This window comes from Leptodactylus fuscus, chromosome 1, assembly GCF_031893055.1.
Source record: "Leptodactylus fuscus isolate aLepFus1 chromosome 1, aLepFus1.hap2, whole genome shotgun sequence".
Classification (NCBI taxonomy): Eukaryota; Metazoa; Chordata; class Amphibia; order Anura; family Leptodactylidae; genus Leptodactylus; species Leptodactylus fuscus.
The window spans coordinates 261,927,163-261,945,817 of NC_134265.1; the positions used below are offsets into that span (position 1 = coordinate 261,927,163).

The 18,655-nt window shown below is 40.3% G+C and overlaps 1 protein-coding gene across 1 annotated transcript in view; it reads right to left on the reverse strand.

Moving 5' to 3' along the window:
- The window catches only part of ALPK1 (alpha kinase 1), a 136,274-nt gene that overhangs the window by 30,607 nt on the left and 87,012 nt on the right, over positions 1-18,655 (reverse strand). Inside the window, exons 4-6 of the mRNA XM_075286392.1 lie at positions 7,333-7,531; positions 4,917-4,976; positions 2,628-2,714 (exon numbers count right to left, since the gene is read on the reverse strand). Of these exons, the coding sequence (XP_075142493.1) occupies positions 2,628-2,714; positions 4,917-4,976; positions 7,333-7,531 (346 nt within the window). The remainder of the gene's footprint in view (positions 1-2,627; positions 2,715-4,916; positions 4,977-7,332; positions 7,532-18,655) is intronic.

Here is an 18,655-nt window from a genome sequence, read left to right on the forward strand (position 1 = left end):
GCAGGGGCCACTATGGGAGATAATACTGTGTGGAGGGGCCACTATGGGGGATAATACTGTGTTCAGGGGCCACTATGGGACATCATAGTGTGTGCAGGGGCCACTAAGGGACATAATACTGTGTGCAGGGGCCATTATGGGTTATAATAATGTGTGCAGGGACCACTATGGGGCATAATAGAGCACGCAGGAATGCATAGGAGGGGGTCGGTCGAGGTCTTCGGTGTCGGTTGGGGGGGGGCCATGCAAAAGTTCACCACGGGGCCCCACCATTCCTCGTTACGCCACTGCACAGGTGAAAGAAGGTACTGTGACATATACGGCCATGCCCTGGGAGCACTCATTAGTTATCTTCTAAAAGTTGATTTTCTCAGTGGTAAGATTGCACTTAGACAAAAGTTTGGTAAGTTCAATTAGTTACTAACAGCCTCCAAACAGTATATAAGTGGTGTAAAAGTGATTGTAGTGATGGTAGGCCACCTTTAAAATGGACTTGATATTGCAAAGCATGTATGAACCAAATCCTCTAACATAACCTTATATAAATCAAACATTATTTTGTGACCACAATAAATCATAGCTAAAAGTGACTCCCCGTCTGGACAGGTGAAGGCTCAGGTGACTCACTATGTAGGAGCATTTCCTTTTTTCTCAATGGTGATATAGTAGCTTGTACTTTATGAAGATTCTACCTTTGCTGTTAAAGAAATTAGCTCAGTAACTGAGCTGTACAGGAAGAGTTGGAATAGGGAATGAAAGATCAGCAGCCTGAACAAATAATGAGACAGGAGGTATGTCCCAGACTACCTCATACTCCTCATAAATACTGTAGTTATACACATCACACCTCTACCCTGAGGGAGCTAAGATGTAAAGCAACCAAGCAGGAAGCAGCGAATAACCTAAACAGCAAGTAAATACGACGTAAGGATACTGACAAGGGAGTGACTAGAAAAGACCAGCACCATAGCAAACTTTTGACTATGGCCTCCACCTTTACTGGCACTCATAAAATCTCCAATACTGGCCTCCACATAATATAAGGACCCATTTAAACAAAGTAAAAATAAAACAACTTTTTTATCATAAAAAAGAATACAAAATGTGCCAAATGTGATCATTAAATCAGCATAAACTAGGGCTAACTAAACACCACTAAAATTCAGAATGGGAAGATTAATATTCCATACACCATGTCAACATTATTATTGTTGTGGTGGATGGCATATTAATCCTCCCATCTGTTTGGATAGCCCTAGTTTATGTCGATCTAATGATCACACCTGGCACATTTTTTTTTTAATCCTTTTTTATAATAAAAGTTATGTTTTACTGTTACTTTGTTTACAGTGGCACTATTTGTACTGTTATTTGTGACATATTCTAGGTACCCTTTTCATCATCTGTGAGTGTTCACATTGTCTAAAGCCCCCATTACTCCCACCACATGGTTTATTGTCTCCTTATTGGGCCCCCTCACAGTATACTGCCCCTTTATATGCCCTCATACAATAAGTGCCCACTTTAGTGGCCACCCTACAGTAACTGCCTTTTTTACAGGCCCCCACACAGTGAGTGCCCCCGTATACACTTTAGGCTGCTATCTGTTGGATTACTCCAATGCTCAATGCAGTTCAACGAACCTATGGAGGTGGAGGAAGAGGCGGCCATGGGCAGCAGCAGGGAGTGGTAAGTAAATAGCAGCCATTAGCTAGGGCCCACTAAAGTAATGAATGTTGAGTAACAGATATTTCTGCAACAATTTTGCTGCATAAGAACATCCTATATGAAGCCGACATAATTCTTTAATAAACTTTGCAGAAATCAATACTGCAATCAAATATAACAAATTTGGTAATATATCTTATCAGAGACTAATGCTTCTTTTTTCACTTGTTGGGCACTTTTTTCATCTCCCCTCCCTTCTAGGCTGATATTCATTCTGAGATCTCTTGTGATTTCTCATGAAACTCTATAGAAAAGGGAGGGGGAGAGGGGAGAAAAAATGGAGTGTGAAAGAGACGCAAGGACAGACAGAGACAGATGGAACTAAGTAAGTTTCTGTCTCACCCCAAGTACTTTATTAACATTAATACTGGTCAGAACTTCCATTATAATGTCCCATATGATCCTGCAGATACTTCTGAAAGAGAAGAAGTTAGGAAACAGATTCTCCTCTAATTTGTGCAGTGCATGGGAGACACCATAGCAGCTAGTCTTTAACTTCCATCTCAAAGAGAACCGAGAATTAAAAATAAAGTCTGCAAAAGGAGAAATTTTATAAAAACAGAAATCATATATTGGCCAGGAATAGCGTTATTCCTCATGTACTATATACACTGTGCTAGTGATTTATGGTAAATTTGTTTAAAAGTTAGGCATGCATAAACCTTACATTTAAGCATAAATCATACAAAGCTTAAATCCATGCAAAACTTCAGCCATTTTGGCTCCTTTTCCCATTTTACAATTGGCCTAGCCCAATAAGTCTTTGTTTAGGTTATTTAACTATTTTCTATAAAATAATATCTATTGTTGAAGTATTTCATCCTTGAATTTATGTTGCAAAACAATATGCACAACATGTAGATCTGTAATAGGAATGAATGTTATTTAAAATTCTTTACCTAATTTCTGCAGGATTTGTCCTCGAATTTGGATGCAAACAGATTGCACCAGAAGTCTATCACTCTCTTTAGCATAACTCCAAGTGCCTGTTAATTGAAAATGAAATTAAAAGCAAAATATTCAAGAATTAATAGTTACTGTTCCTATTTCGAAGTGTTGCTCACTTCCCTCGAGCATCCTCCTTGTCTAGCACATCCCGTCCAAGTCACACCATCTCTAAGAAGCAGAACTGACTTCAAATGCCCCTCAGATTTTTCAAGGCATCACTGGTAATACTTGAATGAATGGTCCAATATCAGCAGATTTTCCTTCCCAGTTATGAAGTTCCTAGATCATTTTGGACTGGCCCTGTCCTCAATCCCTCCCCATGCTACCAAAAAACTTGAATCGATTTGTCTTCCGTTGTTTCAACCTGGTGGCCTCCTTCTCACTCCCAGGATGACATACACACAATATCCCACACTTAGATCAAAATTTTCTCCTGCCCCTTCAACTAAAATTACACCACATAACCATTCTTAAAGAAGGAGACCCACTCAGTGACCATACCTGGTTTGAGACATTGTTGCAGAATACGTGTTCTACTCCTCACCTCAATGGGTTCCTATACAAAAAATTAATTGCTCCGATCACTTTGTACCTCCCCCACAGCTTTGTTAAAGTCTGAGGGAAAGACTTGGCTAAATTCTTGACAAGAGAGGACACCACTACTATTCTGAAGCATTCTCACTGTCCTTTCAGATATATTAAACCTCAGGAGTGATTATAAGATGGTATAAGACACCGGAATGGCTCCACCCATCAACTGTTTGACCCCACCTGCAGGTTGGCACCTCTCAGACGTGGGTTCATACCTGCACATTTGGTGGATGTGCCATAAACTTAACTCCTTCTGGGAAGAATTCTAAAGAATAACTAGTATAGTTTGCTGGTTTATCTTGTTTCTTACCCCTAAACAGGTTTTACTGGGTATCCCACCTACACATCTCGGACCCTTCAATACTCACTCTGCACAGCCATCAATTTTCCAATGGCTTAGTAAAGTTGCAGATATATTCCATCTGGAGGAACTGTCAAATTATGAATTAAAGGGATCCTATTATTCACACACTATTTTTTTAGGTACCACGTCGGAATAACCTTAAGAAAGGCTATTCGTCTCCTACCTTTAGTTGTCTTCTCCATGCCGCCGGTCGCCTACAATACCGCTTCTTGTCGGTATGCAAATTAGCTCTCTCGCAGCACTGTGGTGTCCCCAATGCCGTGACAGAACTCCCTCCAGCGCCGCCTCCATCTTCTTCAGCAGCGTCGTCTTCAGCCTCTTCTTCCAGCGGTGGCTTGTAACTTCTAGGCCTTGGGCCTTGAGCAGAGCAGACTGTGCATGCCCACAGGCCACGAGAAAATGGGCGCTTACAATACTGTGCAATCGGCCATTTTCTCGTGGCCTGTGGGCATGCGCAGTCCAAGGCCTAGAAGTTACAAGCCACCGCCAGAAGAAGAGGCTGAAGATGATGCTGCTGAAGAAGATGGAGTTGGAACTGGAGAGAGTTCTCTCGTAGCATTGGGGACACCCCCAGTGCTGTCTGAGTGCTGGGCCTGCCCCCAGTGCTGCAAGAGAGCTAATTTGCATACCGACAAGTACCGGGATTGTAGTCGAACGGCGGCATGGAGAAGACAACGAAAGGTAGGAGACGAATAGCCTTTCTTAAGGCTATTCCGATGTGGTACCTAGAAAAAAATAGTGTGTGAATGATAGGATCCCTTTAAGTACACACTCCAAATTTCTCTTAGTTTGGAAACACTGGATGTCTTTGTAGTTTGATATACCTATTTCTCTGTTTAGTCTTCTATATTGTTTTTAACATTACAGTGAATGAAGATGGAAGCAGGTGGAGGGTGCCCAGTCAGCATCAGTCATTCTGTTGGCTTTTTAGTCCGTTGTTCTGATCCTACGACACTGGACTTGTAAGATGGTAGAGTTAACATACCCTCATTTTTTCTTGACAAGTGACCTGAATATATGTAGATTTACTTTCTGCTTATTTGGATAGTGGATTCTGTGAGTATTGCGCAATTGTGTTACTTGTTTTATTTTTCTGAATTTTCCGCCATCTCTTTAAAATGAATATTATATATAAAAGACATATAAAACGTAAATATTTACTTTACATTTAACTTAGAATAAAACATAATAATGCCAATTTGTACTTCGCTATAAGTGGTTAAAACACCTTATGCTTACCTTTTCAGGTTGAGCATACAACTTCTTACTGGTTAGAGCCACTTACCTGTTGCTCCATTGTTACTTATCAAACTGCTTAATATATATTCAGCTTTCAAAAGTTTTCCTGCATAAATAAAAATGAAACTCATTAACCCCAATAGCCATATCACGATCATGGAAACATATAATCCTAGTTTCCAAAGTATTCATTAAATAGCAAAGTGGCTCAGTGGTTAGCACTGTTGTCTTGCAGTGATGGAGTCTTGGGTTTGAATTTGTATGTTTTCCATGTTTGTGTTTCCTCTGGACACTCCGGTATCCACCCACACTTCAAAGACATACTATATACTGCCATATATGTAAGAAAAATAAGCAAGTGTCTGAACAAGAAAAACTCATCCTTTCAGTTCCTTAAATTCCCTAATGGCAGGTAAAAGTCTTCCCTGTTTCATAATAGATTTTCAGATGTTTCTACTGAAATCCATGGTAGCCCCTCACTAAACATAGTTGCCTATGGCTCTAGTGTCAAGAAAGTGAATCAGCAGAGTTCTATACTAGTTTATACAAGTTTTCCCTTATTGGCAAAAAGAGCTCACATTTACCTTAAAGGGATTCTATCACTAAATATTTATTTTTTGTGCTTTAGGCGACGGAATAGCCTTTAGAAAAGCTATTCGGCTCTTACCTTTAGACGTGGTCTCCGCGCCGCCGTTCCTTAGAAATACAGTTTTTTACCAGTATGGAAATGAGTTATCTCGCAGCAATGGGGACGGCCACAGCGTTCAAATGGCGATGGAGGTGTCCCCATTGCTGCCAGAGAACTCTCTCCAGCGACGCCTCCATCTTCAGCTGCATCCTCCCCTTCTCTCGTCGTCTTCCGTCTGGGTCAGCTCCGACGCCTTCACAGTCATCTCTACTAGTGTCTCACTGGCAGAGCCGACTACGCAGGTGTCGGAGCTGACCCAGATGGAAGACGACGAAAGAAGGGGAGGATGCAGCTGAAGATGGAGGCATCGCTGGAGAGAGTTCTCCGGCAGCAGTGGGGACGCCCCCATCGCCGTTTGAGCGCTGGGGCTGCCCCCATTGCTGCGAGATAACTCATTTGCATACAATAAAAAACTGTATTTCTAAGGAACGATGGCATGGAGACCACGTCTAAAGGTAAGAGATGAATAGCCTTTCTAAAGGCTATTCGGATGTCTAAAGCACAAAAATACATATTTAGTGGTAGAATCCCTTTAAGTCAGGTGAAGCCATAGTTCTCTTCAGGGTGCACACAGACACAAACGTGTGGATATGGTGGAGATGGCACAAGTGTAGGTGAGAATACAACCACTCATATGCCTACAACCCATAAGGTGGGTGGATGCCTTGAATTTCAAATGCACAAGCTTGTATAAGGTGCTGATCACATGATAATGCAAGGCGCACAGTGCTGGCTAATAGCCTATTATTAATGCTCATACTTTTAAACTAGGAGGGTTGTTCAACACTTAGATACGTACATCCCACTAACACCAGCATCCGCATAACAGGGCCTGGCCGCATACTGCAAAACATAAGTTAATAACGCAAGCTCGCAACTGGCATCAAGGGTCCTCATGTCTTGTAAGTCCATATGCTAAAATCAAAGAGAATTCATTGCAAAAGGCTCCACCTGACATCAGGTTAACGTGGCCTCATTTTCTGTGGCATCATTCATTTTAATAGGACTACAGAAGATGCATAAAGTGCATAGAACTGAATTGAGAAGGAATGTGCATTTGTGAACTGATGCACATGTGAACTGTTGTTCTGCACATCTACAAAAGTCACATACTTAAAGGTATGTTGCTTATCATTTAATGTGCTCTGTAACACGGTGATGGCAGCTATATATACTTTGGTGTACATACAATGTATATTAAAAGCAGAAGTGGAAATATGTAGCAGCCATCTCCATAAACAATATTATGTGCATTCAACTCAGCGGAATATGTATGTTAATGAATAGAGGGGTATTGGTGCTCTTAATAGTCACCCGGAGATCTTTTGGTTGACAATTACCTGATGCCTGATGTATAAGAAGGAACCTGGGCTTTGTTAACTGTATTGTTTGTTTAGTCAAGTGGTCCTACTGAACAGAATATACGAACAAGCTCCTAGATTGTGTTTTGTGTTATACAGGCTCTTGATCAGAAGTAAAGCAGTTCAGATACCCCTGTTTGAAACCAGCAGGGAATATTTGTTAGGGGACAAAAGCCCCAATTAGTATTTTCCACGCCCTTTCACAAATCTCTCTACCTCTTTTGACTCACAAACTCTTTATCCTGGTTCCTTTGTTGCAGAAAAGGGAGGCTGGCTCTAGGTTTCAAAAGATGCCACTGGGTTCAGAGGAATGTCATTCCTATAATGGCACAGAGTGTCCTCTTGAAAGTCAAGTAGCTCCTAATTGGGACTAAGCTGAGAAAACAGAGAAAGATCAACGAGAGGTACGTCACCTGAATTTACGGAGATACGAGCCTGCCGAATAACCACCTGCGGAGCTATTGGGGTGGAAGGCCAAATTTTATGTAAAACTTTGGCAACAGACAGCAGTCTTGTGGATGCATCGGCCCAGTATAGAAATCGGTCAATCAAAAATACAATGGCAGCTGCTGTACAACTGTCATGAACCCGGATACAAGCCTTCAAAAACACCTGCAAACAGGAAAACATTATTATCTATATCCATTACACACAGGTACACGGTTCATTAAAGTGTCTATCTTGTAATAAGCCCTGTACATCGTATTTCTCTCTCTCTCTCTCTCCATATAATATATACATACAGTTAGGGCCAGAAATATTTGGACAGTGACACAATTTTCGCGAGTTGGACTCTGCATGCCACCACATTGGTTTTGAAATGAAACCTCTACAACAGAATTCAAGTGCAGATTGTACCGTTTAATTTGAAGGGTTGAAAAAAAATATCTGATAGAAAATGTAGGAATTGTACACATTTCTTTACAAACACTCCACATTTTAGGAGCTCAAAAGTAATTGGATAAATAAACATAACCCAAACAAAATATTTTTATTTTCAATATTTTGTTGCAAATCCTTTGGAGGCAATCACTGCCTTAAGTCTGGAACCCATGGACATCACCAAACGCTGGGTTTCCTCCTTCTTAATGCTTTGCCAGGCCTTTACAGCCGCAGCCTTCAGGTCTTGCTTGTTTGTGGGTCTTTCCGCCTTAAGTCTGGATTTGAGCAAGTGAAATGCATGCTCAATTGGGTTAAGATCTGGTGATTGACTTGGCCATTGCAGAATGTTCCACTTTTTTGCACTCATGAACTCCTGGGTAGCTTTGGCTGTATGCTTGGGGTCATTGTCCATCTGTACTATGAAGCGCCGTCCGATCAACTTGGCATCATTTGGCTGAATCTGGGCTGAAAGTATATCCCGGTACACTTCAGAATTCATCCGGCTACTCTTGTCTGCTGTTATGTCATCAATAAACACAAGTTACCCAGTGCCATTGAAAGCCATGCATGCCCATGCCATCACGTTGCCTCCACCATGTTTTACAGAGGATGTGGTGTGCCTTGGATCATGTGCCGTTCCCTTTCTTCTCCAAACTTTTTTCTTCCCATCATTCTGGTACAGGTTGATCTTTGTCTCATCTGTCCATAGAATACTTTTCCAGAACTGAGCTGGCTTCTTGAGGTGTTTTTCAGCAAATTTAACTCTGGCCTGTCTATTTTTGGAATTGATTAATGGTTTGCATCTAGATGTGAACCCTTTGTATTTACTTTCATGGAGTCTTCTCTTTACTGTTAACTTAGAGACAGATACACCTACTTCACTGAGAGTGTTCTGGACTTCAGTTGATGTTGTGAACGGGTTCTTCTTGACCAAAGAAAGTATGCGGCGATCATCCACCACTGTTGTCATCCGTGGACGCCCAGGCCTTTTTGAGTTCCCAAGCTCACCAGTCAATTCCTTTTTTCTTAGAATGTACCCGACTGTTGATTTTGCTACTCCAAGCATGTCTGCTATCTCTCTGATGGATTTTTTCTTTTTTTTCAGCCTCAGGATGTTCTGCTTCACCTCAATTGAGAGTTCCTTTGACCGCATGTTGTCTGGTCACAGCAACAGCTTCCAAATGCAAAACCACACACCTGGAATCAACCCCAGACCTTTTAACTACTTCATTGATTACAAGTTTACGAGGGAGACGCCTTCAGAGTTAATTGCAGCCCTTAGAGTCCATTGTCCAATTACTTTTGGTCCCTTGAAAAAGAGGAGGCTATGCATTACAAAGCTATGATTCCTAAACCCTTTCTCTGATTTGCATGTGGAAACTCTCATATTGCAGCTGGGAGTGTGCACTTTCAGCCCATATTATATATATAATTGTATTTCTGAACATGTTTTAGTAAACAGCTAAAATAACAAAACTTGTGTCACTGTCCAAATATTTCTGGCCCTAACTGTACATCTCTCCAAAGTTACAATTCTTAAAACTTGTATAAGACTAGGGTTGCCATGTGTCCAAAGGTTACCATGTTACTGCATCTAATATAAATGAATGGAAAGGTGGTACTGCAAAGAATGATCAATCAATTTTTGGGGGCCTTTTGTGCCCAAAGTCACTATGTAGCCCCAAGTTTAAATGCAATATTACATTGCTGTGAGTGAGCAATAAGGTCATTCTCTTTAGTTTTGGAATATACTGTATATACATATTGTTCAAAGCAGACAAAAGTCTACAAAACCTCATCAGATTACATAAACTGTTTGTTGCCCTGCTTGTACTATGTAACTGCACCTTAATCCCCAGGATAATTTTTTCAAGAGATATTTATCAGATACGTTTATGTGTATGGCTAGGCTGCATTGTGTCCTTATTAGATTTATTGACTCGAGTATAAGCCTGGGGAGGGGGGGGGGGATGCAGCAGCTACTGGAAAATTTCAAAAATTAAAATTTGAGGCTTTGTAACCCATTGATTTCAATGTGCTACGCGCGTAAGCCGACACCCATTGAAATCACGTGTATACATGTCTAAATGAGCGGCGCGTTACTCCGTGAGAACGGAGCCTTAGTGCCTTTTTACCCAATAACACTAAGCACCACCTTAGTAATAAAAAATGTCTATCAGACAGTGGCTATAACTAAGGCAGTAATATAGTTTAAAAAACAAACAAACAGATACATAACAAATTTGTTTTTATAAACACAGGCAACACTCATTGACCATTTAATTAAAAAAGTTTAAAAAAAAAAAAAGATCGATGGAGTCCAAATATTCTGATGTAAGACAAGCAATTCTGTAATTTGAAGGACAAAAAACACAAAATACAAGCAAAATGAAAAAAATATACTCACTAATACATACTCATAAAATGATACTAGGTGACCTATTGCTAATGTGATCAAGAGTAACCCAATCACACTGAAGTATAGATAGGAGTGGGGAAAGTAGAAGCTGCTAGGCTATTCATATAAATTGCCAGACTGCTCCTGATTTCACAACAAGCGCTGCCCGACTATTAAGTTGAATTGACAGGCAGCTCCTGCAAAAGCAGAGTAATCCAGGAGTAAAATATTGCCCATCACTCCACATTTGTAGCATTGTAGGTGTAAAAAAATCAACAACACATGGATGATGTCTTTTTTCTGTTTTTCTTTTATTTACAGTCCTATAGACATGAATGGCAAAGAAGAGTAGAGAAATGAGAAAAAAAATAGTCCTTACCTTTTTTCTCCCTGTCTCTTTGTCCACAAAAAAATAGATATGAGAAAAGCCCCATTGACTATATGGGTCTGTGTATTGTCCGTGTGCTGTCACATTTTTTCATAGGTAGCACATGGACAGAAAGATTGTTAGTGTGAAAGGGTCCTTAGTAAACATACAGTATGTCCAAAGTAAGTTTAGCAGTACAGTACAGATGGCTTGCAATATCAAGAAAACAAACATAATATTTGAGCAATTTCTGAGGATTCTAATACTGATAAGCAGATATTAAAGTATGTAAAAAAAACCTAGAAGAAACCACAACAGCTTCATGCAAATGTTACCCAATGTGCAAAACCTGGAATTTGGAAATAAAAGGGATAAAAGACTTTAGCAATTCTAGAGCACCGTCATACAGTGGCTGGCATGGTTGCTTTCTGGCACTGGGATCTTGGGTTTGAACCCAATCAAAGACAACATCTGCATGGAGTCTGTTCTCGCTGTGTTTGTGGGTTTCATCCAAGTACTCTAACTTTCTCCTACACTTCAAAACATGCTGATAATGATTTCCTAAGAAACTGGCTGTAGTTTCTGTGAGTGTAAAAGAAAATCCCTGGCAAGAAAGTCAAATACTGTATTGCTCCACACAAAATGCTTAGGTTTGGAATTACACACATCTCTGCATCGGAAAGTGGTCATACAGCCACAGCTGATTATTTAGAATAATAACTATGCATATTGGTTGATGGATCTGAGTATAGATTATGCACATATTGGTATTGTGGGTCCCATCTGTACAGATCCATTCTGGGGTATCCATAGAGATGTGTGTGCCCTCTACGGTACCTCTATATGCTTCCAATTTCATAGGAAGAAAAAAATATCATGGCAAGTTCCACTGGACTGCTTCTAAGGGAGAATTGTGCAGTACGCAATCTAAGGCAGTGCTGATTCCTCCTCTACTCACTGTGACCAGTATATGACAGCTAGTTTCCAGCCACCAGCTTGGAAAGGATTGCAAACTACAGGTATAAAGATACAGGTACGCAGAGGGGAACATATAAGTCATATAGTAACCACAAAGAGAGTTACTCCGCATGTACACACACATAATAGTTTATCTTGAAAAGGCGCCTGAAATGACATGTACACTTTAAAAGGTAAAAGGGGTGTATAGGACATGTCTCTATTTTACATGTTTCCTAATCTTGAAAAAAATTTTTTTTAAAGCCTTTTATTACAGAGATAAAACAAAGTTAGAGACATTTAGAGAGATTTTACACAGTACAACTAAGCAGGGGATCAGAAAACTAGTAAAGGTAGCAAAAGGTGAAAAAAGTAAAAAAGGAATAAACATCTAGGGTTAAAAGTATACATTAGCCTTCTGTATATTTATGTTTGAATCGATATGAACATAAATGTATTCTCTCTTTTGGCAAAGGACAATAATAGAAAAGCCAATTATACACATACTCTATTAAATGGATACGCACACTATAAAAATAAATGAATAATAATAGTAATAATGTTTCTGAAAAATTGTGCGTTACTGAATTTCTGGAACATATATCTCAAATTTCAAAGGACCAATTAAGTAGGCTGGAAAGCGCCGTATCCTACTGCAAGAGATATATGGAAAGAAAGGCAGCATGCTATAATGTCAGGACAATAAAGACACTTACACCTGGCACATCCAGAATACCTGTGGTTAAGCACAATGGAGGCATGTTTCCAAGCACCTGTAAGCAGCACTTGCACATTATAGCTTTGATAACATATAGTATAGGCTGTATTTAAATGCAGACTTCCACCTAATCTATTTTTTTCATCACTTCTCCTCTTCATAGATTAGAACACAAAAGCCTGAAAGAGAGTGACCTACCAAACAAAAGGGTTTTGAGTTGCTCGGAAAAGCAGACTTAGAGGAGGATGGATGGAATCCAAGTGGCCCTATTATTTCCACTTGCACTAATTAGACATTTTTCTGTCACCTATTGAATGCTGCCGAGAGGCCAAACTCACTGAATTCATTCCTAAAGTGTTTACAGAAGTTTGCATCTGTTTGTGTTTCTTCAGGAGGAAAATAAGCACTTGAATAGCATTGTGGAAAATCTAAAGGAAGCATCTCATTCTGAAGAGGCGGCAGGCTGCAGCTGCATCATGCCTTAGAACCTATGGTGTCATCTCCCAACTACAGCCTTGTGAATGGTTAAAGGACAGGACCATGACACAGGGACAATGTTTACAAGCTCCTACACAGTCAGCCTTAACTCTCCAATCTTTCTCAAAAATGATAACGTCCTCAAAGTCAAAAGTAGTGACCACCCCAGGCAAACTGTTGAGTCATGAGTCAAAGAAGAGACCAAACTAAGGCAATGCAAACTCCAAGTGTTATGTAAGTGTCAATGTTGCTGGATGTAAATGCACTGACAGAGCTGTTGTACATTGTATATGAATGTAAATGTCTTGTGCCATCTAATTCCCATGGTGGGAAATGTCAGAATGCCATTGAGATAGATGCACAAAGGGCACATGTTTAAGATTCTGTGCCAGGTGCTAAAGGATATAATGCAGCATTATCTTAATCACTCCATTGGACCTCGTAATGATGCACTCCTTTAAGGTTCTATAGAACAGCTGAAGATGCCAGGGCAAGGGCACAGAATGGAGAGCCTGGACGTGTTTTCATGTCTTTTGCTTGGGTGTCCTGCCCTCTCTGCTCTTTACATCTTGTGTTTGGGTGAAACTGACACATTTAGAGCAACAATGTTTTCTTAGTTTTACAAGATCAATGTAGTCCTTCAGGGATCATGAGAGTGAGCTGAACCCAGTCACTTACCAAAGCAAATTACAAGCAACAGTGAAGGAATGCTAACAAAAGCAGTTTTACATTTACATAGTTTAACAGTATACAAAAAACCCCTACCAGGGATATGCCATCCCCAACCTGCAGCCTCAGGGTTTTTAGGTTTCTATCTTTTCCGTGCTTATATTACTCTTTATATCCCATCCATAGCTGGAACAGCCGAATATAGATTTTTTTTAATTTAAAGATGCTTGAATTTCCATTTGTATATAATAAGTATAACACGATACAATGATCTTTTAAAGGCACCACTACCACTGTATTAGGCAGTATTTGGAACAGGCCTACACGCTTCATAGGCATATCACATCAGATTGACACGGTGAAGTGAGAAATCTGTGTAGAGCTTGACCTGGAAGGTTTGCAGTCTCAAATGGTTTTAAAATTGCAATAATACACAATGAGATATAGTAAGGCTGGATTCACACCAGCTCTCACTTTCTGTATGGGAATTCTGCCCCCCACCCCCATTCCAATTGAAAAATACAGCAAGCAAGACTTTTCTCTCCACATTTTTTCTGGCGGAAACCCAGTGGACCCTGTTACAGTCTATATTGTTTCACTTTTTTGGGGGTGTCCAAGTGGAAACTCAAGCACAGGTGTGAACCTAGCGTCAGCTGTCTACAGACAAGAGTTTTAAGCCTATGGTAACAGTGGATGAAAAAAACTTCACAGCACTCTCAAATGCTAGTCAAATTCTCTTAAAACATGAATAGTCAAGGCTCAAGCAGTAAATGTACAAGGTGAGCGTTAGTATGGCTGCTAATAGAAAACATGGTAGTCCTTCTGATATCTACCACAGATTTGTAGTTTGCACAGCTGTGAATCCGCACACTGGTTAGCCCATTCATTTGGGGCCCAACCAATTTGTGGTTATCCTTTATGGTTTCTGTTCGGAAATTGCTTCAAGAATGTGATGCAGATTCAAATCCAAGCATGGAAACGTCTACACTATACGAACAATGATCCAATTGATACCAGTGTCACAGAGATTTCACTGTATATGCTACACAAAACTCTTTGTGACAAATGTGTGTATTTTCCTGAAAATAAGCTGTGTGAACATACCCTTACTAAAGGTATAAACTCAAAGCAACAATACTTAAAGGAGTTTTCCCATCTCAGGGTTTCACCTACTCTCCTGTCTCTCTCCTTATTTCAAAATTAAACTGCAAATATTATCTCTGGATTTATATCAAGAGATAACAGAGGCACTAATAAAGAAACTTTGCAGAGCTGAGAGACTGCTCCCACCTCAGTGCAGAGAATATGGTTGGCCTTGAAAGGGGACTGACATGACCAGTCCAACCACTGAAGCAGAGATGGTCTGAAGCCTTGGCAACAAGTTCTAAACCATGAGGAAGAATAATGATGAGCAGTATCTGTCAAATGGAGCAAGATAAATAAAGCAATGGGTTTGGGTATAACACTTGCGTTAGCTTGAAGAAGACCTGTTACTAGGTCTGAAAAGCCCAATGACATTTAACATCTGATAGGATGTCACCATAGGCATTTTTGAGTTTTGTTAATGTTGATGTAAACTAGCCCAGTAGGCGGTAACACTATTGTTTCTCTGGGCGGGTTCCCTGTGTGCTGTATATCATACAGTGTTACTGCCCACTTGGATAGTACACCCTAAGTTGTCACCTTTTATCTTTAGACAGGGCAGCTTCACATCTGCTATGATGGGTAGATTCGATTCAAGTTTTTATCCTATTTTTTTCCTATGGTTTTCTCTGCAATACGTAGCACTAGAGGTAACTGGTAGCTGGTAATTCAGCTTATACCATATTAAAAATGTCTGTTCAACCAACTCAAATAGTCATTAAGCTTATATTAAGTTATATCCCAGCTTATGAATAATAAATACAGGGATATTATCGTACATAGATACACAGTGATGTCACAGAATAGGCAATATGCCAACTAGCACAGGGATAATGCACCCACAAAAAGGACATTGTGACATCACATCATATGAAGAAAATAATTATAATGATGTCACATGCAGGTAGTTTCCATATCCACTTCCATCATCTGTAGCTATTTCTAATTGCACCCTTGGAAATGGGCCCCCTCAGTTGTTAGGCCCCTTAGCAGTTGCTATCCTGGTAGCCACACCTATAATCTACATCAAAATATAGCCAGATTTCATTTTTTTTCTGTACATCGGTCACATTTTCATTAAACAGGACCATGGCCAGCGACTGGCGCTGTGCATTGATGTTTCTCACACCTTGCCATGCAATAGTTACATTTATTTATAATATAATATCATATATGAAATGTGAAGCATTAAAAGTAAGCATTAAGGTGTGTCTCTAAATCCAAAAATCCTCTTTGTTTTCATATACTGTATTTTAGTATTAATATAAAAGCTTCTTTCCAATTTTGTGTACATACAACAGAAAAATTGAATAATAAATAGTGCACCTTCTAATATACTTCATGTTTCAATTCTAGAGGTCGGAAACCTTTGACGTTTCAAGCTACATTTTTTACATAGAGCCAGCTGCCAACTAGTGGCCATTTTGGTATGGTCAACTACATAAGAGTACTGCGTTGACCACACCAAAATGGCCATTTGGACATGCGCAGTTGGCTCTACCTGGAGTGGTATTGCGCATTCCCGAGATTTTAGCTTGAACAGCGCGGCATCAGAGGACAGTGCTCAGTCCAATTTCCAAAAAGTAGGAGGAGAGATGGACCAGAAGCATCCAAGGGGCGGTGTACAAGGCATGACGTGGGGGGTGCTCGGAACGCTGGGGGAATGCTCCCAGTGCTCTGTGATACTCATTTGCATAAGAAAAGAAAGTGGTTTTAGAAGAAACGGCAAGGAGAATACAGGAATGAAAGATAGGAGTAGCATAGCCTTTTTAAAGGCTATTCCAATGTGTGTTTAGGTAAAAATGACTTTTGGCAATGATAGATTCCCTTTAAAGAGGACCTTTCACCACTTTTGGGCACATGCAGTGTTATATACTGCTGGAAAGCTGACAGTGCGCTGAATTCAGCGCACTGTCGGCTTTCCCGATCTGTGCCCGGTGTAAAGAGCTTACGGTGCCGGTACCGTAGTGCTCTATGGTCAGAAGGGCGTTTCTGACCATTAGCCAGAGACGTCCTTCTGCCTCGCGGTGCCAATCGCGCTGTGCTGTGGAGCGGGGAGGAACTCCCCCTCCCTCTGCTCACACAACTCGTCCATAGACGAGCATTATCAGGAGCGGGAGGGGGGAGTTCCTCCCCGCTCCACAGCACAGCGTGATTGGCGCCGCGAGGCAGAAGGACGTCTCTGGCAAATGGTCAGAAACGCCCTTCTGACCATAGAGCACTATGGTACCGGCACCGTAAGCTCTTTACACCGGGCACAGATCGGGAAAGCCGACAGTGCGCTGAATTCAGCGCACTGTCAGCTTTCTGGCAGTATATAACACTGCCTGTGCCCAAAAGTGGTGAAAGGTCCTCTTTAACCCTTAACCCCTTTTCATTTTGCACTGTCCTATTACATTGTATTGAGCGTACAGTTAATGCTCAGTACTGTACAGTACAGCGCTTTCACACCACTGGCACAGGAGTTATGCTTTTGGAATGACTTCTGGGACTCGGCTGTATCACACAGCTCAGGACTTAGGGACTCAGGACGTTCCATCAGATTTAGAAAATACTAATGCCATGTCATAATTAATTGCAATCACAACATCTGGGTGGTTCAGGGGTAAGATCGTGCTCCTTTCCACCCTTATACATTGCAGTCACCAGTCTCCTGGCTGCCTATCCTTATTGCACATAAGTATACTATGTGCGATATACTTCAGATCGAAGGTTCAAGTCCCCCTGTGGGACAGAAATAAAAAGTATTAAAAAAAAACCTTTAAAAAGAAAATATAAATAATGAAAAGTTTGTTTTTTTTTGTTTTTTTTTTAAAACAACATATATATATATATATATAGAGAGAGAGAGAGAGAGAGAGAGAGAGAGAGAGAGAGATTGATTTTTTTTTTTAATACATAATGTAGCCAAAATAAATTGTGCCAAATGCAAGTACAACTCATCACCCAAAGAAGAAGCTCAAAGAAATAAAGAGTGCTCACAGAGGTAACGAGACGGCTAGGTCTGCTGAGATAGGTAGTACACCAGCAAGCACAGAGCATCATGGGTACAAACAGTGACAGCCCTGGTCTCAACAAAGGTCCCCTGGGTTCTATGTGTATCGTCAGGACATGTCATGATAACTTAGGGCATCTTAGCGATAGCCTTAGACATACTGGGTGGTCCTGTAAACTGCAATCTGGGGTATCCTACTCAGCTTATTAACCAAAATACCTTAAAAACAGCCCAGTAGGATGACATACAGAATTTCAGAACTTTTATCTACCTACAACTCTTAAGATGGACAATGGGACCAGTGGTGTTGGAGTATCAGGGATTAAGGAGGGAAGTTTCTTTACTATTTTTTTCACACAAGCAACCTCCAGAACCCCCCCCCCCCCCCCCATTAATGACTGGAGAAATCCTTGCATTTCTGCACTGCATAGATCTGTGTATGTATATTTGTGTATTGTATATTTTATAGAATCACTGTACATGTACAGTGATTCTATTGAGAAACTAAGTTGTCCTTATTTAAAGGAGGATTTTGTCCAGGAATAAGCGAGGAAGGAGGGATGTTTGAGATGCAAGGTAAAACCAATTATGTAAAAGGTTACAATAGGTTATCAATATTTTTAGGCTGGAAAACCCCTTTATGTAACTAAGAAAGACTACAGATATCTCACATGAAATATTACATCTTACAAGCAATATTTTATATTTCACGTGTTACATAACACACACTCTACAGTCCCTGACAAAAGTTCTATCGCTTATCCATGCTGTGGAATCAGAAGCTTATAAACTAACTTTAAATTCATCCATTGGTTTTAGAAATGACTCCTATGAAAGCTGAAACCCGCCCAAATGTGTTTTTTTTTTGTTAAGAAAATAAATTAGCTTCACTGCAGAAATATTGATCATTTAATGAACACAGAAAGGTCAGATTTTGGCAAGACAAAAGTTTTGTCGCGTACATAAAGTAATGTGAAAATCAAACCAATAGTTTAGTTCAAATACAAAGATATGTTTCCTAACATTGGTGAATGAAGTTGTGGTGCTATTAGAGCCATATTTAATATTTTGTGTGACTTCCATGAACTTGAAGGATGGCATCCATGCGTTTCAACAATGATTCATACAAT